Source organism: Filicampus tigris, chromosome 15 (assembly GCF_054856515.1).
Source record: "Filicampus tigris isolate MCC_2025a chromosome 15, RoL_Ftig_1.0, whole genome shotgun sequence".
NCBI lineage: Eukaryota > Metazoa > Chordata > Actinopteri > Syngnathiformes > Syngnathidae > Filicampus > Filicampus tigris.
This window is the reverse complement of record NC_141231.1, coordinates 16137280-16163216: the sequence shown is the minus strand read 5'-3', so window position 1 is coordinate 16163216 and position 25937 is coordinate 16137280. Positions and strand designations below refer to the sequence as shown.

The following is a 25937-nucleotide window of genomic DNA, read 5'->3' as shown; positions in this document are numbered from 1 at the left end:
GCTAAGCTTGCTCGAATACGATATTTATCAATACAATCGGACAAATTACAAACGCCAGGCTAAATTTGTCGGCTCATCCAGTTCATCCGGGATAAGTGCACTGCCGAGCTACTTTGAATGGAAAAGCCTGGCAAAGCTCGAAATGCGCAACAACGCGTGCTACCGCAGCGCTGCATCGATGAGCTCCCATGTGACAACACAACATGCCGTTTGTAGTGCACAGAAAGCTGAGGGAGTGAAAGAGATCTGTACTCGCAGTGACGTGTGCCTATAGCAAAGAACCCCCTCCCCACTTAAGGGGCCGTATTGACGGATGACGGCATGCATGCGGGCTACGGACGTGAGGGGATGAATGAACGGATGGGCAGGGGCGGGACGAGGGAGAGGTGACATCAGCACAGAGTCTCCCCTGGACCAATCGGCTCTAATCTGGCTTCCCCCCTAGTCACCGCCCACCCCCGCCCTCACGTCTCCCTTGTTGCTACGGCAGCCTCACCATCCCGCCTGTGTTTGGGGTCGGTAGTAATGCGGCGTGGTGTGTTAATGGAAGCTACACTCCGGCACACGTGATCGCCGCTCACTATGCCGTCTGCCTCGCCTCCCAGCTCTTCATCATCCGTCATCCCTCTCCGCCGCCCGCCCTCTTCCATAACCGTAAAAATTGCATATCCAGTTAATGTGCTATACAAGGTCAATCAAAATCCAATCGGGCTGCATAAACAGGATTTCAGGGGGAGTTTATGGGCAATCGCGGTGACACAGCCTTGCAATTCCTCAGCGCTTTAAAAGTGACTTATGCTCCCTGACGTAAGCAAGTCGCATCATCTCCAGGGTCAACGGCGGAGTGGATTTGAAAGCACCACAAGTCAGGCACAGAAATAAACGCTGGCCTCCAAACGCATCATCAAAATGCTAAAAGAATGATGCATGAACCTCCCCAAGAACAGTTGCGCCAAGGACATCTTACATTCTTTTTACTACGAATCGAAAACTATCTACTGACGTCAAACGTCCCTGATGTTGTAAAAAAAACAAAAAAAAACAACAACCTGAGTTCAAACTGCCGCCATGCATAACACAACATTTAAACAATGGTTTTACACAATGACAGTGAAGGAACTTAAAATGTTAACTATATCAATATTTTTGTACACAAAATAGTAAGACAGTATGAGTATTTGCATGAAAAAAGTCCCTAAAAGTGGAAATCAACCCAAACATATTTTAAAAATATATATATTCCCAGCAGGCCCAGTAGTTAAAACACAGCATTCTGATTAATAGTGCGTTTTGATAGTGTTTTTTAGCCATCTCAGGGGGCGGCCATTTTGTCATTTCTGTCGACTGAAGATGACATCACAACTACCCAGGGCTCAGGGAACGACCAATCACAGCTCACCTGTTTTCTAAAGCTGAGCCGTAATTGGTCATTACCTGAGCCCTGGGAAGTTGTGATGTCATTTTCAGTCGACAGAAATGACAAAATGGCCGCCCCCGGAGATGGCTAACAACGAGTGGATCCACTCTTATTCCACAAACGCAATATTTATCAGAATGCCTTGTTTCAACTAGTGGGCTTGCATGGAACATATTCTTGAAAAAAATATGTTTGGGTTTAATACGTTTAACTTGAAAAATGCAGCTTCTGATATGTATTCTTTCACTCATCGTCATATATGTTGGAATTTCAGTATAGTGTGTGCGCAATGAGCTTGTGTCCAAGTCTGCCTTTTCTCTCTCATCTGCTGCACTTTTTGGTCTTGTCGCCATGGAAATGAGCTCAACATGCAAATACCTGAGCACACTCAACTAAGGCTGCGTGAGAGAAGATGCAAATTGCTTTTCTGCTCGTGGATCGACACTCACACTCAAACGTAAACGCGTCCACATGTGAAGGCACTCGTTCCTTCGATACTGCACGCAACCGCACTGGATTGATTTGGAGTTGAACGAACTGGAAATTGAAACGCTGGAGTACTATTTGTCAAGGCCTTGTGAGAACAAATACATCACTTTTTTGAAAACTTTTATTTCCAAGTGATGTGCTTATAAAATGGATTAAATAAGTAGTAGCCTATGATTCTGCAAGTTTTAATATTTACATTTATTTATGTCATGGCCAATAGTCATGCATGCCAACAGCACTTCAGGAGAGCAAATACAATAGGTGAATAAAAATGATGCTTTTATACAAATAATGCTTTTGATCGACACCGGCAGAGGTATGATTTCATATTTATGTTTGTAATGTTTTGGTTAATTTAGCCAAACGAAAGGGCCACAATATAATTTAGCTTATTTATAGCGTACTCTTACAGTTTTGTGTTACCCTGTCACCCCCACTGAAAAAATTTCTGGCTACGCCCCTGTTCCTTGATAGTATTTTTGTTGTTCTGATGTTGCATATCAGGTTTTATTGATATTTGTGAAGCTTTCAGTACCACCTCAGTGCCAATGAAAAGTGAGCATTGTTGTTGTTGTTTTTTTTTTAAGTGAGGTGTTTCCTAGTAAGTGTCGTCCACATGACAGGCGTCGAAGTCCAATTTTCCCCATCGAGTGCGCTTCCATTGATGTGTTGCTTTTTTGTGAATGGACGGCAGGGGAGGAGGGGGGCGCGAGACTGCCCGGCCTGTGATTGGTCGAAGCGGATGACGTCACCTCCGCCGTGACGCCAGGCTCCTCATTCATTAAAGGGGGAAAAAAAGGAAAAGAGTCGAAACAATCGTGAAGAGAAAGCCAGAGTGACAGAAAGAGAGGGTCGCGGTAACAATGAGCTCCACGGGAGGCGAGATGCGCGCTTAGACGAGCGGCGCTGCGGTGCTGCGGGTGGGCGGGAATCCACGCGGGAGGGATCCGGATCCAGAGCCGAGCCGAGCAACCACAGCCAAGTCCGCAGACCAGCAGCCCAGCAGCCCAGCAGCCCAGCAGCCCCGACACGAGCGACCCCGCAATGGAGGATCTGTGCGAGATGGACTGCCCGGTACTCAAGCGGCTCCTGAAGGAGGACGGCGCCCGTTGCCTGCTGCTCGACTGCCGCTCCTTCCTCGCCTACAGTGCGGGGCACATCCGCGGGGCCGTCAACGCCCGCTGCAACACCATCGTGCGCCGCAGGGCAAAGGGCTCCGTGCTCAGCCTGGACCAGGTACTAGCCGGGGACGACGAGGTCCGGGCCCGCCTGCGCTCCGGGATGTACTCGGCCGTGGTGTTGTACGACGAGAGGACGCCCGACGCGGACGCGGTGAAGGAGGACAGCACCGTCAGCCTGGTGCTCCACGCGCTGTGCGGGGACTCCACGGACACGCACATCTACTTTCTCAAAGGTGAGAACAGCTGCTCCATTTCGCCTGCACCTTTTTTTTTTTTTTTCTTCCCTCAAGTCGCGTGTCAACAAAAGGCCGTGGATTCGGTGTATGACTGAAGGGCTATAAATCACCAAGGCCGATTGAAATATTAACATTTGAATGGAACCATTTTGGTTGAGAGTCAACATTATAAGAAAGAGCTCTGAGTGGTGCAACACAATTCACAAGCATGTTGTTAAATGAATACTAGCAGTGTGACTCAACACGGAGCAGTATTATTTTTGGTACAGCCGTATTTGATCTTATTTTATTGTCATTCCAATTTAGCTGCGTGCTCGTTTTAGATATTGACTCTTCAAAACATCCCTCAGTCAGAGACTCATCATTTTCGGGCTACGATTTGCGCTATAGTACTGTAAAAGTAAATTGTATAATTAAAAAAATAACAATGTGACTACATTCGCGCAATCGCACATTTGAATTGCGTTGTACGATCGCTCACTAATATCTCTGATATCAGTATGATAAAATGCAAATGTTTGTTATTTTTTCTTTAAGAATTTATGAACAACACAGACATGCTTAAGTACCATTTTATATCGTCTACTTTCCGGATTTGATTTGTGTACAATAGCAGTATACAATTTTCACATTCTTGAAGATGAGTCAATATTTTTTACTGTGCCTCATTCACATTGGAGCTACTGGTAATTTCCCTACTATGAGGTTTCACTGTTTTTTTAAACACACACACACACACGCACACGCACACACTAACACAGCGCTGGTTACTCGCTAAGTGCATGAGGTAATGCTCTTGCGTTGATGCTACACAAAGCCAGAGGGACTTCCTGCACACTCACATGATCACTTCCGAGACGGAATGCTTCGGATAAATGGCAGAAGGGAAGCGCTAACTTACATTAAATCAAGTGTTGATTTTCTAACTGTCCACCCTGCACTGCATGTTTAGACTGTGATGCATTCCTTCTGTGTGCGTGTCTAAGTGACACAGATGCCTTAAAGTCAACGCAAACATATATTTTTTTTAAAGAATACGTTCTATAAAACACAGCTTTCTGATTAATATTGTGTTAGTGGAATATGAGTTAAGGAAGAAAAATCCACCCATTTTCAAACAATCTCCGGGGGCGGCCATTTTGTCACTTCTGTCGACTGAAAATGACATCACACACCCTCGGGGCTCAGATAACGAGATAAATCATAGGTCAGCTTCAGAAAACAGGTGAGCCGTGATTGGTCGTTATCTGAGCCCTGAAGGTGTGTGATGTCATTTTCAGTCGACAGAAGTGACAAAATGGCCGCCCCTGACATGGCTGAAAATGGGTGGATTTTGCTGCTTCACTCGTATTTCATATTACCCATATTGCTTTGTTTCAACTAGTGGGCCTGCATAGAACATATTCTTGAAAAAAAAAAAAAAATGTTTGGGTTGACTTCCTATTTAAACCACAGGAGGGTATTATGCTCTCACTGTGTCTGTGCGCGCGTGTGTGCGGCTTGTAAAGATGACATTTCCCGGTTAATTTGATTGGATCCACGGGGTGCTGTGGTCAGTCTGTAGATTATATGGAGGGGGGGGGGAGAATAAAGAAAATGGATGATGACATACACTGCAGTTGTGAGAGTCGGCATCACCATCCTTTTTGAAACTGAGAGCTATTTCTAAGGAACTGACGAATGCAAACGGATACCAGTGTCATACGCACTTCTGGAATAACAAATGAGCTTCAACCTTACCTTTACTTATGCGTTATCATTGCGATATTCATCTGTGAGATGACACGTCAATTCTCGACATTTTTCAAACGCTCACTCAAACAACGTCCCCGGAAAATCTTAATGTCCTGTGAGCTATTTTTAGAACGGGTGACATTGGTGACCCTTGATTACTTTTGATTTGATTTCGCCCTACAAGAGCCAGTGTCATCGTTATCGTTTTTGTTTTCAGGTGGCTACGACAGATTCTTCTCCGAGTACCCCGAGTTTTGTTTAAAGACCAAATCCTTGCCCCCGCTCACAAGCCAGTCCAGCGTGGACTCGTCGTGCTCGTCCTGCGGGACGCCGCACCACGACCAGGTAAGATGATATTTTGCACTAGAAAACAGTCACAATAATAACTGAAGCCTCAGCTTTCAGAATACGGCTACTGTAACGACATTGGATAGCCAGTCGAGCGCAGAACTCCGCCCAGGCCAAATAGTCATTAGGGTTCATTAGCCGCTACAATCCTTTCGCAGTTGCTTGGCCAAAATTTTGCGGGCCAAAATTTTGCGAGCCAAAATGAGAGTTTCAGCCATACAGCCACAGTCGATGGCAACACTCGTAAGCAGCAGGAGTTGCCAAAAGCCACGCCCAGACGCTCACAGATGATTGGCCATGTTCTCGATGTTGCTCACAAGGCCACGCCCCCTTTAAAGCCGCATAGCTCAGGCAAACGGTTGTTTTATGTGACTTGTCCCAATCTAGAGGAATTACACTTTGTTAAAAGCTTGACAAATGTCTGCGATGTTTTCAAGAGCGAGCCAAGATGACAATGTGCCACATTTCAGCTTTGTTTGTTCCCTTCCTATCTTATTTATATAAATGAACGATAAACAAAGTATACGTATTCAACTTTTGTCTGACGGCACCAACCATAAAGAAAACAACATTGTAGCCAATTCGGCGTCAAACGATCGTGTCATGAACTCGTTGTTATGCTAGTTTATCGCAGCATGCGTAATGATTAATCAACAACTCATCAAATCAATCTATAATAATTTTGATAATCGATTAGTCATTGTTTAAGGGTCAAATTGTCCTCACTCGGAATTTTACCCCCCCATCGGTAGATATTCTCCGATTTCTGTAGTCCTCCATGAAAGCAGAGTGAGGACCTTTGTTTTGAATGCACAAAAACAAACATTTTCAAACATCTACTTTCACTTTGGAAAGCAATGATCTACATTTTTGCACGTTGTCTGTCATGTTATGGCTCAAACCGGCGACCGAATCATAATTTACGTTCCTGCATTTTTGACACTGTCGATTTGAACTGTCGCCCTGTTTTTTGAATAAAGGGATGGAAATCAAAACATGTCGGTTTAAATCCAATTAATTGAATGAGCAACAAAATAACCGACTGATGAATCATTTATCAAAATAACTATTAGGTGCAACCCTAAAGCATACATAGGAAGCCCATTAACTTGTTTTGCGCGTTTCATTTAGCGGATTTTGTCTTTTTCTTCTGGTGAGTCACTGCCCCCGCTTGGCCCCGATACCCAAAAAAAGAAAAAGATCCTGCAAATAATTCATTTCGCCGCTGCTGTGTGACATTGCGGATGCAAAATGAGTCTGTGCTAACAACATTAATAGCACCGACCAGTACTTAGACAAACACTCCATTTAAGTGGCAGTTGAATTCAAACACAACGGCAGCTGTCGTCTATTTGCCTTGCTCAAGGGCATCTCAGCCCCTATTTGCTTTCCCACATCCATTTCCAAGCGAATTTGCCCACGCAAGTGTGGCTTCATCAAGCGCGCCGAGCCTCGGAGCTGTCGCGAGGCGTCGTGGAGCGGCTTGATTTCGCGGCGGGCGCTGAGGTATTTGCCTTATGACAGCACGGGCCCGGCCGCACTCATTCTCCTCGCCGCCGTCACTTCCTGTCACCCCGTTGGCCTTGTTTTGTTTGTCTGTGTCCATTTCGTGCGCCTCTCGCAGTCACATGCGGGCCCGGCTTCATTTCCCCTGGAACACAAGCGGATCGGGTGGAGACAATCGGGCCTCTGTGCCGTTTTGAAGAAACGAGATAGTCATGGCGGCGCTGTCAGGTGGACGCCGGGAGGCGCCTCGCCGCTTCCGGCGGCGGCGTACAAACAGGATGAGCTAGTTAAGCGTGCCTCTCCCCGTTCCACCTCCTCCTCCTCACATTACATCTCTTAGCAGTATTGATCACTTCCTGACTCTGACTGCGGTGACATAAACCAACACGAGCCTCGTCAATAGGAACCACTGATCCAATGATAAAAGGGAGGCGGGGGGGGGGCGAAACTCTTCCGCTGTTACATAGTGGCTTTAAAACTGGAACCACTATTGCTATTGAATTTCTATAGTTGCACACCATGAATATCGTACTCACTGTAGTTTTTCTTTTTTAACTCATTCACTGCCAAAGACGTCTTTATATGTCTTTTCACAGTCCAGACATTCAATCCCATGAACTTATATATATATTTTTTTCTATTTTTTTTCAAACGTTAGGGTAAAAGAGGGTCTAAAAATGTCTGGCAGTGAATGAGTCAATGTAAGCTAGCGTACTTGCCAACTGCACCGATACTGTAGCCCGGTGATTCCCAACCAGGGTGTGCCGAGAGGACCTCAGGGCTGAACCAATTTTTACGTCATTTGTCCGAAATGATTAGTTATCAATTACAAATATGTTTTTGTTTATCTATCTGTGCCAGTGCCGTACAGTGACAGACAGAACAATTAAATGTTCATCCACGAGATTCATTCATATAACAGAATATGTCAAGGCTTCCTGTGAGAATATCAACTTTGTGCTCGATTAAACAAGCACAGATTTGACACCGTCCTTTCTTACTGCTCATTTTTGGTGATTTTTTTTTGTTTTTTTTTTTGTTTGATGGTGTGCCGTGAGATTTTCTCATGTCAAATGGTTGCCTTGGCTCGATCAAGGTTGGGCAACGCCGACTCGTAGCCCACACTATTAACTCTAAGTGCTGCGCTCGTTGAAATACGGGTGCATAAATTAGAATGAATTAGTAAGTTGATTTATTTCACGTGGGAAATTCACAAAGCGAAACGCATACCTGGTGCATATTCATTAAACGCATGGGGAAATATTTTTGATTGTTTCTTATGTACTGATATTTGGGGTTTTGGTTAGCTGTCAGCTGCATACAAATTAAATCATGACTTATTTCACCTTTTTTCAATATTTTAAAAATCATTACCATTGAAATGCTATCCGTATATCGGTAGTATAGCATTCTTTTAATTGATGTCTTTTTAATGTCGTATTATCTTTCTTAGCTGATTGGCTGGTAGAAGTCACATCATTTTGCTGCCTTATAGTGAGTTGTTTTTCATCCATTTGGACTCATGCCGTGACCAAACGTGGTTCCTTACCCTTATAAAGTGCCACGAACTGTTTAGTAGGACACCCATTAAAACATGGCCATATGTTTTAAGATGTGCGTTACAGTGCGTTATATTAGCGCAGCACGGGGAATATAAATGAAATGGAAAAGCCAACAAACCCCAAATAAGTACTGGCATTTTTTTTTTTTTTAAATCATAATAACTGAGTTTAACAGTTAACATTACATTGGAGTGTCACACACATCCATAATGAGCGGAACTGACTTTCACATGCTCCAACCGTGTAATTTACACATTTTCCTCAAATGCATCATTGATAAACATTTCCTCTATGTTCCCTCGCAGCAATCAATCACACACACCCAGTGACCCTTTACATGACCTGTGTAACGCCTGGCACTAATGCGATTTCCCCAATGCATAAGTGGAGTCACCCTTGTACTTGAGTCATCCGCAGTGTGATCGCCAACGTTAGGCACAGAGAATTCTTTGTCCTTATCGCTGAAGACCCCCCCCCCCCCCCTCAATACGGCGTGTTGCCTACGGTTAAGCACGCAATATGTACGAGTTAAACCTTGAAAGAACAGCTTCAAATTCACTTGGATACACCCGCCTATAATGACGGTAGCCTCTCGTTGCATTCCATCTTCCCGCATGCACGACGGTGTCACTTTCAACTGACATGAGCGAATTTGTCATCGCAACTTAGCGGCAGTTTACATCAGAACATCTCAAGCGCGCCGTTATACTGACAACATGACTAAGCGATTTGACTGTCTTCACCGTACATTGTGACATAAAGACTTGCCGTTCCGGTGGCACCGACGCATTCAAATATTTAATTTTGAGCCTGGCGCTAAGGATTTCGAGAAGGAAAATGGCTTCCGCAGGGAAACCGCGATGTCTTGCTATTTTAATAGCGCGAATTGTTTTGACAAATGCATTCAGTGTTTTGCAAAATTTCAATTCGGATCTGGCAAATGTACCAAAGCGACTGAGACAAACTGTAATGAACGACAAACGCCACAGCCACACCGCAGTGAATGGTAATTCATTAAATAACCAAATCGGAATTGTCTTTTATTATCCTTATGAAATGATGAATTAATAGTCCCGTTTCCATTTATTCCAGGGTGGACCTGTGGAGATCCTCCCGTTTCTCTACCTGGGCAGCGCTCTACACGCCTCCAAAAAGGAAGTCCTTGACGCCATCGGCATCTCGGCGTTGCTCAACGTGTCGTCCGACTGTCCCAACCACTTCGAGGGCGCGTACCAGTACAAATGTATCCCTGTGGAGGACAACCATAAAGAAGACATCAGTTGCTGGTTTCTGGAGGCCATCGAGTTTATCGGTGAGTTTGTTTTTTGTGTGTGTATATATGTATATATATATATGTATATGTATATGTATATGTATATAAATATGTATATGTATATGTAATTTATTTGTGGCAATGTGTCGCAGTCACGTCTCGGCAGCACCTCCTCCCTTCCTGCCCAAAAACCAAAACAAAATCAAAAGGCATTAGAAGAAAAAAAAACAACAAAAAAACAATATTGGCAATGATTTCCCTGATCGAGCTTTGCATCCATCTTCAACGCGGTGATGCTTGGCGCGATGCGCTGGTGCCGTGTGTGTAGGTGCTGCTATGTGTCATAGTTAGCTGCCGTGGGAGCGGATCGTGACTCATCCGCACTGTTACCGTGTGAACAGACACTCTGTTACCTGACATCAGTGCCAGAGTCGAAAGTGAACAATAACAATCAAGTGTCTTCTCATTCTTAGGTAATAGAACAATTCAATAATACGGCTCTTTAACAAAACAGTAAATTGAGGAAAAGGCCTGAATCTGTAAAAAATATATATATATATCATTTTTTTTTTAATTCAGAGAGGATACATAATAGTAATGAAAATGTATTTTTGTTTAATGTTCCTCCGTCTGAATGTTTCCAATAATTGGGGCACAAGTAATCAGCACAGGGAAATAAAGCAATTATTTAATTTGTCTATTAATTTAGTGCAGGCAGTCTCATGTGCTGCAGGATATTTGCGTGAGCATCCAAGTAATGACGCTGTCGGGGGGAAATTGAATTTTCTGTAAATACTTTAATCAGGCTACTTATCCAAATGGGGTTATTGGTGGTAACCGTCTAAGCACGAGCATGCGTACAGAAAGGAGAGATAAGGGAGGAAGTGGGAAATGCTCAAATGTCTCCACTCGCTCCATCTGTTTGTCGATTCTCGTTTGAGCAATTACGGTATCATGCTAAGGCGCAACAGTATCAATATGATGCAGTACAGCTCTGAGGGGAAGCATGTAAAGCGCAAAAAAGGATGGGCTCTAAGATTGACCCTAGAGGAATGCCACCCAAAATGGGGTCAGAGAGACCAATAGGGTGAACAACCCAAGAAAAAGACCTACAGTGATCCCGCATTTATGGAAGGGGATACATTCCAGACCTACATGCAATACACCGCTATTGAGATCATATTTAAAAAAAATATATACATATATATATACATATATATTTATCCTCCACATTCAGACATTTAGTAAAAGACCCCTTTTTAAACACATTGTAAATTGCAAGCATACAATGTACAGAAAACATTGAACTTGGTGTAGTGTCTGTGTTATGATATATGCCCTTAAGAGGCGGGACCTGGGGGGGCGGGGGTGGGGGGGGGGTGAGCATCCGGGCGTTAGCTGTGACCGACAGCAGCTCACAGCGTGTAGTTTAGAGCGATAGCAGGTTAGATAGGGCCAATTAGATTTGAGATTTCATTTCATACGTTTTATTTCACCCAGTGCTATTTTCTTTGTGCGTGTGTTCAGACTCAGTCCGCGACTCGAGCGGTCGCGTCCTGGTCCACTGCCAGGCGGGCATCTCCCGCTCGGCCACCATCTGCCTGGCCTACCTGATGAAGAGAAAGCGCGTGCGTCTGGACGAGGCGTTCGAGTTTGTGCGCCGGCGCCGCTCCATCATCTCGCCCAACTTCAGCTTCATGGGCCAGCTGCTGCAATTCGAGTCCCAGCTGCTCGCCACTTCATGCGCCGCCGAGGCCGCCGCCACCGCCAGCCCACTGCTGGCACCCAAGACTTCGTCGGGAGTGGCCTCGGCAGCCGCCACGCCCACCTCGCCCTTCATCTTCAACTTCCCCGTGTCGGTGGTGAACCCCGCCTACCTGCACCACAGCCCCCTCACCACATCGCCGGGCTGCTGATGGCCCGCCGTGATGCTCCGAACGCTTCCTGGCTCACAAACCAGCTTCTTCCAATAAGTGACCAAAAAATTACAACTTGACTTTCAACCAGGTTTGTGTGTCGGACTTGAGGTGACACACACACACTGTTGACGCACACGTTTAACAATACACTCATGACTAACAAGTGAACACGCTCCGCTCCGTATGAAGACGGACTCTGTTGCCATTTGGCAAAGGGGTGGAAAATTTCCAGTAAATTTCCATGGGATGTTAAGCCGGGGATTTTTGAAAACATTTCTCGTGGAATTTAAGGGAATCAAGGGTAATTTGATATAAAACGTCAGATCAGGAGTGCCATGGTGGTCAAATTCATATGTATTTCTACATGGAATTTATGTTTTTCTATTATTATACAAACGGATTCTGTTTCAGAGAAGAGGGAAAACAAAAAACTGAAATTCACTGATTTTGGTTACCTTGTCAAAGGGCCAACAGGAAGGGCTCGCAGATTGAGCCTTGAGGTATACCACATATATTGTGGACAGACTTATAGGTTCAACAACCATAGAAAGAGACCCACAGTGAAGATGCAAATGTGTGAATCGTTGTTCATCTATAGATTAATATAGTGAACAATCAATTCTTTCATTGAAGAAGTAAAAAAATGAATGCTAAATTAAATATTTTTCCAACACCACCCATTAAAAAACAAAAATACATCCTGCATCCAAAAATACCAACAAAGAAAGTCCATGTGAAAATGTTGAGTAAGAGGCCCGCTCTCCCTGGGAAACAGTGCCGTTCAACTTGGAAATAAAAAAAAAAACAATCTTCTAGCCAATAGGCATCTTCATTTTCCGTTGTGCTTCCATCGATCTGCTCTTTTTAGCCAATATCGTGACCAAATATATTTAAATCCCCAACCTTCAATTTAGTCAATTCCCTTGGAGAGTTTGCAACTTTCAAAATTCCCCGGAGTTTTGCACCCCTAGTTGCCATGGAGACGACAGCTCTTTAAACTGACGAGATGGATGCAGGAAGGAAGCGGGAATTGTAAGCACCCGCTCCTTCCTCCTTTGGCACTCCTCCTGCTGCCGCACAAAAGACGTGGATATGGGTGGTGGGGGGGGGGGGGTGGGGGATAGAAAGCAGGCCGTCCTCAGTGACAGGTGCTGCTCTGGTGCCAGGCCGACCGGAGTTTCCTGTCCATCCTCTTCCTCACATGCACGCTTACACAAATAGGCCTTCCTCTCATCTCCTTTCATGTCCCTCCTCTTAATCTCTCCTTCTCATCTTCGCCTTCACCTGCTCCTCTCACGTGTTCCGTCCCTTTCCCCGAGCGGGCGGCACGAGCAAAATCAAGAAAATATAAGACACCGGCACGAGGCCAGGAAACACTCATCAGGTCTCGTTTGAAGCACGGCGTTGCTGCTCTTTTGATGGCAGTGATCCCCCCCCCCCCCCGCCTGTTTGTTTGATTGAAAACAATCCACAGGCGACATACATTTCCCACATAGGAATTAAGGTTTACACCCATTTAGCAGTACTGTATCTCCATTTCCACACACGCACAGGGTGGCAAAGTTCATTTTCCTGTTTTTCAAAGATTGTCACCACCTATTTCTGTAGCACTTTGAAGTGATGCAATACTGTATTTGTAATTGCTGGTTGATCTGCTCATCACAGTGACAGTAGACGGACTTTTTGGGGCGTCTAACTTGGAAGGGGGTGGAGAGCGAGAGCCAATCAGTCGAGAGAAGAAAAAACAAAAACAAAAACAAAAAAACGGCAATACTTTTTGTCTGTGTGAGTTGATCTCTTTCTACGCTCTTGATGTCTGCCCAATGCAATTGAAGCATTACATGGCAATAGAAAACCTTCACGTAAATGTGAGTAAATAGAAGATATTGAAAAGGAAAACAACTTCCCTTCAATGTTATTGTGTGGAATGAATGAACTGTGCATTTATTTATTACGGAAGAACCACTGTTGAATAAAACTTGTTCTTAATTAAACGGCGTCTTTTCTTCAGCAAAAACCCTCATTTGAAAACCTAATCCTAGTTTCAAACTAACACCAGTTTGAAATTCTACTTTGAAACCCTAAATTGAAACATAAACCCTTGTTACAAACTCTAATTAATAACGCGCTGCCAGATTCTAATATACGTCCACCGTCACATTCGCACACATATTACTATAAGCATACAACACGTTTTAATTTCAATAAGTTTTTATCATACAAATGAAACCGCATTTACACGTACTGTACTGTATAGCTATCTTGAGCGCCCTCCAGTGGATGCCTTGTGAGCGACACTCGCCCAGAACAACGCACTGCTTCGATATCATATCAGCCTGTCTCTTGAGCATTTCGTCGATGTCTTTGTTATGGTTAACGTCTGTGACGTTGTACGACCGTCAGGGACATAATTCAGGAATAGCTCTCACACTTACTACTGAAATGCTTTCATACACACTCATGAAATTTATGTTGCTCATAAACACTAGTGAAATGCGCTCATACATGCTAGTGAGGATAGTAATATTACTAAGTAACGCAACTAAGCCGTTTTCCTTTTTTTTTATATGAATTATTCTAACATGAACGTCATCGCCTTATTGAACTCCATGCCTTTGGCACTACTACCAAGTGGCGTAAGGCGTTTATTGTAAAAAAGAAATGAACATGTATCGTAAGCTGTTTTTTTTTTTTGTGAAAAAAAAATGACCATGTATAGTAAGGCGATTAAAAAAATAATAATACAAAACGACCATGTATAGTAATGTGTTTTTGTGAAAAAAAAAAACAAAAAAAACGACCATGTATAGTAAGGCGTTTTTTGTGAAAAAAATTGACCATGTATAGTAAGGCATTTTTGGTTAAAAAAAGATGATGGCGTTTTGTAAATATAGTAAGGTGTTTTATGTGAAAAAAAATTAAAAAATAAGGCGTTTTTGTTGAAAAAAATTACAAAAAAATAAATAAATAAATAAATAATAAAAGAAAACGACCATTTATAGGAAGGCGTTTTTTGTGAAAAAAAAAACGACCATGTATAGCAACGCGTTTTGTGTGAAAAAAAAAAAACGACCATGTATAGTTAGGCGTTTTTTTTAAAGAAAAAAAACAACCATGTATAGTAAGGCGTTTTGGGAGAAAAAAAAGACACTTGAGTTCTCAGTCACCTACTGATGGCGCAGCATCGGGAGCAACTAGGGGTTCGATATCTTTTTGTTTTTTTGGGGTGGGGAATTTATTTCGAACATGTGTATTATTTAAAAATTTTAGATTGTAGAAAGTGTGCATTTGTGTGCATCTTGCTCTAGGACACATCAACATGGGTTGGGAAACGACCACTCTACCACTGAGCCATGTCGCCCCCGTTGTATGCCTCTATAAGAGTTTAATCGTGTATATTAAGCACTAACAAAAAAAAAAGTCGTTCATAAACACATACGAACAGAAAGAAGCCGTTCATAAAAACGTTCGATGCAGTGGAATGAGAAAGGGTAGCGGCAGCAGGTCGAATGGTGTTGCGACATCTCCCGGCAGAAGGAGGAAATGCAAAGGCAGCCACCTCGAGTGAGGCATACATGAGGCAGCGGTCGTGGTATAAGCGGAAGTGACGTGAAGACTGCCTCGACCGCTCACTGTGTCGCCTTTCCGCCCATCCCTTATTGTGATTTTTTTTTTTAAGTGTCGGATTTATTCTTGTTGTCCGAGCGTTTTGACAGCGTTTTCAACAGTATTTACGAAAGCATTTCAGATGCGTATATGGGAGCGTTTCACCTGTGTTTATGAAAGCGTTTCACTAGCGTGTATGAGTAGCGCATATTTCACTTGTGTTTATGAGCAACAAAAAATTCACTAGCGTGTATGAAAGCATTTCAGTAGTAAGTGTGAGAGCTATTCCTGAATTATGTCCCTAACCCCTCATAGTACAGTCTTTGTTCTCACAAGTAGACTGTGTCTTACCAGTATCGCCTGTTTCCGCACTACAAGTCCAAATTTTGTCAACAAGTGTGCAATTTAACCTTACTCATGTGCTACACCAGGAAAATTCCTCAGTAGTTGGGCCCCACTACTACTAGTACCACTAATTTTCCTCGGCTAACATGTGCTTGTCTTTCAAGTATGGAGGGGAAGTTTTGTGCAATGCACTGAACATTTGGTGGACTTGCAAAACAACACCGACAGAGGCTTAGTGGAGTTTTTTTATTCCGTTTTTTGTTTTCCGTACAACAACGTGTGTAAACAGCAATGATGTACAACCAGTTGTACAACAGCAAGTAAAACACAACCAATGAGGAAATCACATCATTTTTCACCATTTTTTTTTTCATTCTTTCTATGAAGCAGTTCAAAATGGAACAGTGCTCCAAACTATTTACAAGAAGGCCGACCCTCCTGGCATATTGTGTATATGCACTTGTAACTCAGAAAAGATGCATCACGAAGAAAGACACCATTTTGTGCAGCATGGGAGATTCAGCTTATTTTGGCACGTTAACAGCAGACCAATCAAAACACCAAGAATACTTTTGAATGCCAAAGCTGAGTAACTATTGAAATGTCTCATCCAGGTGGCTACGTTTGAGATATATATTATCCAAATATATATTCGAGATATGTTTCCCATTCCTTTATAGAGCAAACCTGGTGCATCTTAATTTGGAATATCATATATATATATATATCATTAAACACTTAAAATAGTTTTCAGAGGGCCAATTCCTACATAAAAATAATTTGGAAGTTTCTCATGTAATATTGTCATTAAGTTGTGAACTATAATCAATATAATAAAAGATCAATTCATTTATTGAGATGCACCCTAACATACAATTTTGTTTCTTAAGAGGGCATTTAAACTCTTGAGACGTCATCATATTTATTCATTTTGATTGATATTATTTCTGTGGCAGGGTTCCACTTTCTGAGAAAGGCCATTTTTGATAAGATGGCAAACTAATATGCAACGTGATTAAAAATAATAATGATGATAATAATAATAATAGGTTGCAGGAGGGTGTGTAAAAATGAGGGGTAAAAAGTCTGGTGCACAGCTTGAAAAATGCCCAAAAACCTTTATATATATATATATATATATATATATATATATAAAAAAAAAAAAAGTATCAACATGAGGCACACATTTTTGTTTAGCTTTTTTTTTTTTTTTTTTTTTTTTTTAGCTGCCTATTTCACAGGAATTGTATAACAATGTTTGCAAATCTACTAACCGTATTAGCATTTTCCATCATCTTGAGTCGTTTCAATTTACAGACTTAAAAGGTTTAGTATTTTTTTTCTACTTTAGTAAATGCACCTTTGGACTTTTACCCAATGTGTGGTCCAATGTGTTACCACAGTGTTATGAAATGGCAAAGCCATTTATTCCAAATCCTTGACATCCAATTTCAATCCAACCTACGAGTTCACTCTTCTTGGTCCTCACCACTAAGACAATTCAGCACACTATGGTGCACTAGTAGAGCGACTGCATCGCACTGGTGACGTTTTATTTACTTTTGTACTACTGGTTCGACCTTGGAACTAGCTATCAAGGATATCGAATAAATGCTCTTTCCCAAGACAACTGGAAAACAATAAAAGAACCATAACAAACCGGTTACATACTTGTCCTGTTCATTGCACACAGATGCGCAAGAGCACATCTTAAACTCCCGACGAGGTGAGTAACAGAAGCAAAAGTTTGAAATGTGCCATTAGGAAGCACTTGTAAACACTAACATGGATGCACCGGCCAGTGGGGCTCTCAGAAATGACAGGAATGAAATGTGGATTTTTTTTTTTTTTTTGTAACAGTTGCAACGTCATGTGACAAAACCTCAGAGCCCACGTGGCCATTTGACATCAAAGAACAGTCATCCCCATCTCATCCGCGGTTCATTATTCATCTATTTGTGTTTTTTTTACCCCGAGCTGTTTGGCGAAAAATTCACCTGTTTGTGTTTTTTTTTGTGCCCTTTCTGAAAAGCCCCACAAGGCCACAAGATGGCGCCAAAGCTCTGGCTAAATGGGAGGACTAGTACTTTATCCTCGATGAAAAACGAGAAAAATTGTTTAGACCAGCTCCACGTATATCCGTCTGTTTGTATTATACTGCCCCCAGGTGGCCAAAAGGCACACACAGAGAAGGGGCGGAGCAAAATTTTGCATGGGTTATTAGTGGCCGCTTACACGGACACACGCACTTCCAGTGCAAACTGTAAGCCGTTTGTTTGTAAGGTGAATGATGAAAGCTCAATTTGAAATGTTATTGCGCTACGTTAACATTTTTAAGCTAATCATATAGGCCATTTGAAACACTTACTTGCAATTATTCAAATGAATCCGAAGAACTATTTTCCTCAGGGCTGGGCCGGCTACCGGCAGGGGATCACCGCGGATGGTGATGACGGCCTTCTTTCTGTAACACGGAGCTGGTGCCGCCTAGTCATCGCCATATCTCAGTTTCCAAAGCAACATGTGATTCGAGTTGGTTGGCTTCCTGCTGTCAAACGTCGGGTGAATGTCAAATGCAACTAGCCGCTGACGTGGGCCGGTCGCTGCAAGTCTCGCACCAATGTTGCCAACTCAAAATGTTCTGCTGTGAAGAAATCAATGCTCATTTTGTCAAATTGTTCGTCGGATGTGGACGTTGCGGAGATTCGGGCGTCGGTCCCTCGCCGTGCGGTCCTCTGTAACATAAAAACCGCTTGCTCGCTCTGCTGGGTAACAGAGTCCAAGTCAAACGGCCGCTTTGGACTCGGGTAACGTGGCCTCCGCGCCGCTGCCCGTCGGCCTCGCGGGCCAGCCTCACCTGGGCGCGGCGGCTCGCTCGGCGGGCAGGCGTCCTCTCGACCTTGAGCTGCGATGTGCGACGCGAGCGCGCGTTAGGACTTCTGCTCGGCCGGGGCGGCGGGCGCGGCCACGCTTTCCGGTTTGACAATCTGGTACGTGATCAAGTACTCTGGGTAAGCCTGACGACGACAAACACAATCAAATCATTCTTTTGCTTTTGCAGTCCTGCTACTTTGTGTTTTTTTTTGTATAGTTCAAGGCTTAATTTTTTATTTTTTTTTTAATTTGAGGAGCAACTTTCTAATTTTGTGGAGCATTTTTTTTTTTTTTTTTTTTTTTAAAGGTTAATCACCGGGACAGAATTTCAACAGAGATGAAAGCCAGTGTCTGGTGAATTTGACACTTCAGGCCAATTGTGAATTTGGGGAAAATATGTGAATTTTCCCCAGTATTTCCCCAGAAATACTCCGGTCGCTTGAGGAAAATATGTGAATTTTCCCAAACGTCCGGAGAATTTCTGGGCCGAACCCGGCCATTCCGGAGGCCGGCATCCATCTGGCCCCAAAAGCGCGGGACGGGCGAACCGGTTAGCTGACTACTTTTCGGCGCATGGACAACCCGCTGACGGCAACGTTATTTTTCAGCACGTGACGGTCACATAAACCCAAAATCACTCGAAGCATGCAGATGAAACTAAGTCGCAGGATTTTTGGTGTAGCACACTGCAAAATGTGCTCACTGTAGCCATTAATCCTGACTTCCTCATTTTGAGTTAATTTTTTTTTTTCAGTATCGTATGGTTCCATTAGTTGGTCAAAGAATGTTAATCGTTAAAATAGCGATTTCATATTTGCTTGAATTTCAGGCAAATTTATGCGCTTTAAATCTTTTGGTAGAGCCAAAAAACAACAAGCGTGTATTTCAGCAACAGAGACTCTACACGCTTTGCTTTCTAGCCACAGTACAAATAACATTATAAATGTAGCTATTAGGGATGTCACGATATCCAAATGTCACGATAAGATAATATCATGATATGAACCTCACGTGTACGCACCTGCTCCCCTCTGTAGATGACGTACTCGGCATAGGCCAGCCCGTTGACACTGGGCCGCCCGATGACCGAGTGATGACCGGGGGGCGCGTGGGCCATCTTCATGGCGCTGAACTGAAGAAAGGACTTTCCCAGCGTCACTCTGCAGAACAACATCTGCCTGAAAGGCAACACACAGGCCAAGCGCGGCGTGAGTTGAGGAAAAGTCCGTTCCCGGCCTGCGTTGGGGGAATGTGCGGGAGATTGATTTACCTGTGACAGACATAGCAGGAGCGGTCTTTGTGGGTGGGACAACCCGTGCCTCCGCCTATGCCATAAACGTACTGGTTGCTTTTGGAGGAGTTCTCAGCAAAGTAGATGCCGGCGCCGAACATGCCCCCGATGTAGGCGTGGCGCTCGTCGAAGCCTTTGTGGATGATGGCGTTGATGAAGGGAGAACCTGGCAGGGGGAGAAGGGAAAGCGCCGGATGCTGCTGTGAGGAAAAGATTTAAATATTTTTCAAGGACGGCAGCGTAGTTTGCCAGTGGCCAGCATGTCTGAGGCTTCTCAAGCTCCGGCCTGCCCGTGTGGACTTTGCATGTTCTCCATAAGGCAACAACTTAGTTGGGTGTACCGGGAGAAAGACTTTGAAGACAGACTCGGCTAGGGTTGTGCAATCAATTGAAATTAATTTACAATTATTACACTCCACGATTACGGAATTGGCATAATCGTAAAAAAAAAATAAATAAATAAAAAATTAATATGCATTTATATCAAACGTGTTTGTTGTATGCAACATTTGTATCCAATGTTTGTTAACACATTGAAATCATTCATTTGCATTTAAAAATTATATAATAACAAATTTGATCAATTTTGTTTGGTCCAAAAGGAACTTACATAATTGTAGTGTTTCAAAACATTTTCTTGTTTTGTAGCAAAAAAATAAATGATCGTTTGAATAATTGTGATTTCAATTTTTAACAAAATAATCGTGATGAATATTTTTTTTTCCCCGCAATCGAGCAGCCCTAGTCTCAGCTGGTAAGAGCACATTTGATCTCACATACGTGTCACGATACAGGACGAGGTGTGACCATAAAGAAATGAGACTATGACCTCTTACTGTGCTACTTTCTCAGGATTTTTGGTGTAGCACACTGCAAAATGTGCCATTAATAGCCATTAATCCTTTTGAGTTACATTTTTTTTTTCAGTATCGTATGGTTCCATTAGTTGGTCAAAGAACGTTAATAGTTAAAATAGGGATTTCATATTTGCTTGAATTTCAGGCAAATTTATGCGCTTTAAATCTTTTGGTAGAGCCAAAAAACAACAAACGTGTATTTCAGCAACTGAGACGCTTTGCTTTCTAGCCACAGTACAAATAACATAATAAATGTAGCTATTAGGGATGTCACGATATCCAAATGTCACGATAAGATAATATCATGATGTGAACCTCACGATACGATATTTACCACGATAACGTGGGGAGATTGGCGATATATAAAAAGCTCACGATATAAAAAAATAAATAAAAAGAGCTCATATTAAAAAAAAAAAATCACAATATTCTATTTTTGTACATAACAGCATTCACAAAGAATTAGGCTTAGCCAGTCGTGCGCTCCTATTGGCGATTAGCGTGGCTCTTAAATCAAGGTGGCATCAAATTAAACTGCACTAATAAACTAACCACCAGAGGGTGCTGGAACTGCACAAATGGGAAAAACTTGGTCTTTCAAACAGACTCGCCGCTATTAAAATTGTGACATGACGACGACGATATTTAATATCGCAATACCACGATATTGCCGATATTGTGACATCCCAGGTAGTTCTGTATAATTGTAACACACAACTAACCATTAAAACCCAGAAATGTTTTGCGTGCGTGTGTGTTTGAGAAAGCACAAGCGCTTTTCTGATTGGCTGTTAAATCTGCGACATTGCCACACTGTTTACCGGCAATTCCCATTTCAAATCCCAGGCAACCCGACGGCCGAACGTCGGCCACTCATGAAAACTTCAGGTGTCACACCTGTGTGCAAACAATGTGATTCCTTTACCATGAAAAAGCATGCGCTCGTTGTGGTGGTTGTGATTTTCATCGACAATCTCCTTCTGTCTGTGCGAGTACCTCTCCCGTAACTTCTTGTTCACCACCTTCTGAATCTGCGCGCACAGCATGAGCACAAAAGGAAACGTGAAAGGGCCTTTTGTTTCCGGCGGCCGCGCTTTGAAGCTGCGTCGACTAACGGAGTTCGCCAAGCGAGCGTGTTTTGGAGGCGTCACCTTGATGATGTTGTACTGGCTGAAGACGCCGCCGGCGTTGCCGCCATCACGGTGCTCTCTGATGGTGCTCTGCAGCTGAGGACATGATGAGGAGACAACAAGAAAGCTTTTTGCATATTAAAAGGGAGGCAGCGTGGGACACGCGCAAAAAAAAGCAAAAAAAAAAAAAAACATGCTAATGAAATGCAAAAGCTTTTCCTTTGTGTCGGAGCATCCTTGTGTTTTCCTTTGAAGACTGACTGAAATGTCAATTGCGTTTCTAATTCAAAGGCACCACTGAAAGTTGACGATTTCCTTTCAAAAGACTGACAAGTGATGATGCTGGTATTCATTAATCAAAACTAAGTTGTTTTTGTCTTTTTTTTTTTTTTTTTTTACACACACTATCCGAGTTTTTTTTTTTCTGCTACATGATTGTAAAAAGCCGGATGACTTTGATTGCAATGTGGCGGTGGTACCTTTTATGAAGAGAATGGGACCCAGTGCACAAAGCAAGGTCCGAAAATGGTTGGAAGACTTTGTATAGTTCGCCTAGCTTCTACTACTATTATCACTAGAGATAGGCCGGTGTGTTTTTTTTTTCAGGGCCGGAACAGATACTGATTATTGTTAGGAGGCCGATAACCCATATTTGGAGCTGATACTCATTTTCAGTAAAACGGGAAAAAACGTACCTTTGTTGAAACGTCTTCAAGCATATCGTCGCTGTCATGTGAAAAAACACTTATCTCCATTTTTTTTTCATTTTCTTATTTTTACATGAATCATGTTTCCGCGTTACAGATGTTGCATTAAAGTGAAAATGAAAAACGTTTCCAGAATTGGAGATAAGTGTTTTTCACAGAACAGCCACGATATGTTTATTGAGCATTGAAATTATCTTTAGATTTAAAAAAAACAAAAATTACTACTATACATTTTTGACAATATTTTTATTATCATTATTATATACATCTTTGGTCTAAAATTCTAACAAATTCAGCGTCGTCAGCATGTCTTAAATTTTTTTAATGAAAACTGAAACAATAGCTCACAATATAGTTTTCTACAGTAAATTAAGTCTTTCAAAATGACAGCAATGTTAAACTTTCACATATTTTTGTTTTGATTTCAACACAGTTTTAAATGGATTTACTATCGGCCATCAGATTTTTAGAAAAGGCCAATGCTGATATTTGTCAAAATGGCCGATAATCGGTCTTTCCCTAATTTTTACTCTTTTCATTTCCCTGCGGTCTGGATGCCCCGTGGCAACATGCTGCCCCCCACAGGTCAATCTTGGTACTCTGGGAGAATGCCGGTTTAGCGGAGAAGGCTCACAAATACCGATGGAGATAAACAATGGTTATGTGCGTGACGTGCTGAGTTGGCCATCTCAAGTACACCGCACACTATAAGAGCAGTACGCAAACAGTCGTAATTTTTTCCTTGTGTGTGTCGTCCGTCACATTTTAAAAACTGGTTAAGATGATAAGCGCCAACAATGCGACCGACCATACAGATGAACACGCATACTCGCAAGGCAAAGGTTGGCATTACTGCGGGTTGAGCTGTGTTTGTGTGCGCCACGGTGTGACGCGGGGCTTACTTCTTCCTCCACCGACTGGAACTCCTTGTCGTCCGGGGCCAGGTCGATGAGCACGGTGCCTTGGCTGGAGCAGTGGAACGTCAGGTACGGGTTGGCACCTGCGAACACAACAGCATCGCATTTGGGATGGATGACAACTCACATTTCATTCCACGCATGACATTTTTTAAATGCAGGATTTTTAAAAATTGTAATGTAAATGCCTCATTGTATTAATGGCTCATTGTTTTGATTTAGAAATGTTTATCTTGGGATTTAAAGCGGCTGTGCCAACCTTACACAATGCGGCACAGGAATCCTTTACTGGAAATTAGAAAAGGACCCATATGCTTTTTTTTTCCAGGGCCGATACCGATTATCAGTAGTCAAGGAGGCCGATAACCAATATAAATTTTCAGCAAAAAGTAAAATATTATCGTCAAAATCGATTTTTGATTTTTTTTTTTTTAAATCATTATAAATTTGCCAATATACATCTTTGCTGTGTTATTGTAACAAATCAGCATCTCTTCAAAAGTTAAATGAAAACTTCGATAGCGCCATATAGTTTTGTACAGCAAAATAAAGGCTTCCAAAAGTTCAAAATGACAGAAATGTTCAAATTTCACTTATGTTTGTTTTGGATTCAATTAAAACAATAAGCCCAAAGTGTTCCCAGGGTCAGTAGAATCTCATAAAGTTAACTGAAAAACTGAAAGACAGTGTTAAATTGATTTATCGGCCATCAGATTTTTTTTTTTGAAAAAAGGCCAATGCAGATATTCGTCAAAACACAGAATATCGGCCTGGCCGATAATCGGTCTATCCCTAGTAGGAACTAGACGAATAAAGTTGCCGGACCCAAATAGCAATGCAGCACACGTCTGGCAGTCAAATAAGCACCACTCTGTGTTGTCTCACCTTGCTGACCTCCCAGCAGTCGCTCGATGCCCTTGATGAGTTTGTGTCTGTGCCCGTAGGCGTTGATCCCGATCTCCTTTAGCTCCTCGTGGCCCATGTCTGCCAGCACGTCCAGGGAAATCTGCTCGGACAAACAGAAAAGATTTCCCGTCACTTTTCTTTCAGTCATTATTTGTACACACCAACAGAACTATACATGTATGGTAAAATACCACAAAGAATTCCAACAGACATTTTCAATCTAGATTCTGGATTTTTGCATGCATACGATAACACAAGTTATTATCATTTCTGTCTTTGTTTTTTTTAACAAAAGGGAAAATAGAGTAAAATAAACCGATTCGGCATGTTCCTAAAACAGATCCAAATACAGGAAAATTATAACAGGCGTATTCTCTTGTCACTTGCATGCATTTTTCATATGCTGTAACCTTGTAAATGTGAGGATGAGCGCTATGATCCAACAAACAGGCAGAGCATCAGAATTGATTTTGTTCCAAACCAGAAGCCACGCAACAGTCATCGAAAGCAAACAATAGATAATTGACGAGGCAATTGGAGTTTTATTGCAGTGACAATGGCTGACAAATATTCATGAGAGTCAGTTGAGCGCAGCGTGCGGGAAAGGTTAATGAATGCACGGCGGTCACGGAGCAACTTGATCAAAGCCACAGCGGCGACGTTTGCAACTTTGCTCGGCGGAAGAGCGGCGGGGATGCGAGTGAACTCTCCGGTTTAAATGGTAACCTTAATCTACTCTCGTCTGGGTCGCTGTCATCCATGTTTGCGGGGGCCCAGAGCGCCGGCCGCAATGCACAAAGACGTGTTGAGAAAAACTCAAGATGTACTCAGCCTGTTGCGGAAGCAGCAGACGGCAGTCCCAACACACACATATACAATATATATATATATATATATATATATATATATATATATATATATATATATATATATTAGAGAATCAAAAATAAAAAATATTAGAAGATTAATTAATCTCTGAATCAAAATATACTTATTTTTTTCAACATTAATTCCAAGATTTTACTCAAGTAAATGTTGTAAAAATGGTAGTTGGAAAAATACAATTAATCGCGATCAATTATGGAAAATTCTGCGATTAATTAATTTCAAAATTTTAATCGCTTGACAGCACTAATATATGCTTAATGGGATGAAGGCTCTGCCGTGTCTTTTGATGAACACTTAGGCCTACTATGCTATTTTACTTTACTGTTGATCATGATGGTGGCACTCACTCATTCTGTGCCAGCCATTTTCAGACCCTCCTTTACCCAACCACATGGAAATGTAAAAAAATTAAAAAAAAAACACATGAAAAAACGTCCTTGGCAATGAATATGTTTTTAAGACAGCTATGCATTTTTCAAGAGGTACTTGATGTAAAAAGTTTGAGAACCACTGGAATTAATGTCAACCAAGCACACCAAGAATCAATGTGGTCAAAAAGCGGAGGCCACAGTGTGAGTGGTTGTTTATGTTGCAAAATATTCTTTTCCCTGCGCACACAGACAACGCTCTCCTCCATCTCACCGCTCGGAATATCAATGCAGACTCGCTTCCCTTTAGGGGAATTAAGAGAAACACACAGGCTGCATATTGCATCCACTCCTGACTTTGGTGCTTGGACTTGAGCCAGCCG

The 25937-nt window shown here is 42.5% G+C and overlaps 2 protein-coding genes across 2 annotated transcripts in view; one reads left to right on the top strand and one right to left on the bottom strand.

The window, feature by feature from the left end:
• The first annotated feature begins 1607 nt into the window (after positions 1-1607).
• On the top strand, positions 1608-13653 carry dusp4 (dual specificity phosphatase 4). Its single transcript, XM_086053983.1, has 4 exons — positions 1608-3320; positions 5275-5402; positions 9566-9785; positions 11274-13653. Exons 1-4 carry the CDS (start codon positions 2951-2953, stop codon positions 11660-11662), a joined length of 1107 nt encoding a protein of 368 aa, XP_085910109.1. The 5' UTR covers positions 1608-2950; the 3' UTR covers positions 11663-13653.
• Positions 13654-15848: 2195 nt separating this feature from the next.
• LOC147135751 (poly [ADP-ribose] polymerase tankyrase-1-like) overlaps positions 15849-25937 on the bottom strand; it is a 60707-nt gene continuing 50618 nt past the window's right edge. The window contains exons 23-29 of the mRNA XM_086053305.1: positions 24278-24398; positions 23378-23475; positions 21790-21864; positions 21564-21669; positions 19761-19947; positions 19512-19668; positions 15849-18633 (exon numbers count right to left, since the gene is read on the bottom strand). Coding sequence (XP_085909431.1) covers positions 18547-18633; positions 19512-19668; positions 19761-19947; positions 21564-21669; positions 21790-21864; positions 23378-23475; positions 24278-24398 — 831 coding nt within the window. The 3' untranslated portion in view covers positions 15849-18546. The remainder of the gene's footprint in view (positions 18634-19511; positions 19669-19760; positions 19948-21563; positions 21670-21789; positions 21865-23377; positions 23476-24277; positions 24399-25937) is intronic.

Excerpts from the sequence above, each read along its gene's own strand:
- dusp4 (XM_086053983.1), top strand. The coding sequence starts at position 2,951 with ATGGAGGATCTGTGCGAGATGGACTGCCCGGTACTCAAGCGGCTCCTG. Across the intron at positions 3,321-5,274 it reads GCACATCTACTTTCTCAAAG|GTGGCTACGACAGATTCTTC; the intron begins GTGAGAACAGCT and ends TTTTGTTTTCAG. Across the intron at positions 9,786-11,273 it reads GGAGGCCATCGAGTTTATCG|ACTCAGTCCGCGACTCGAGC; the intron begins GTGAGTTTGTTT and ends GCGTGTGTTCAG.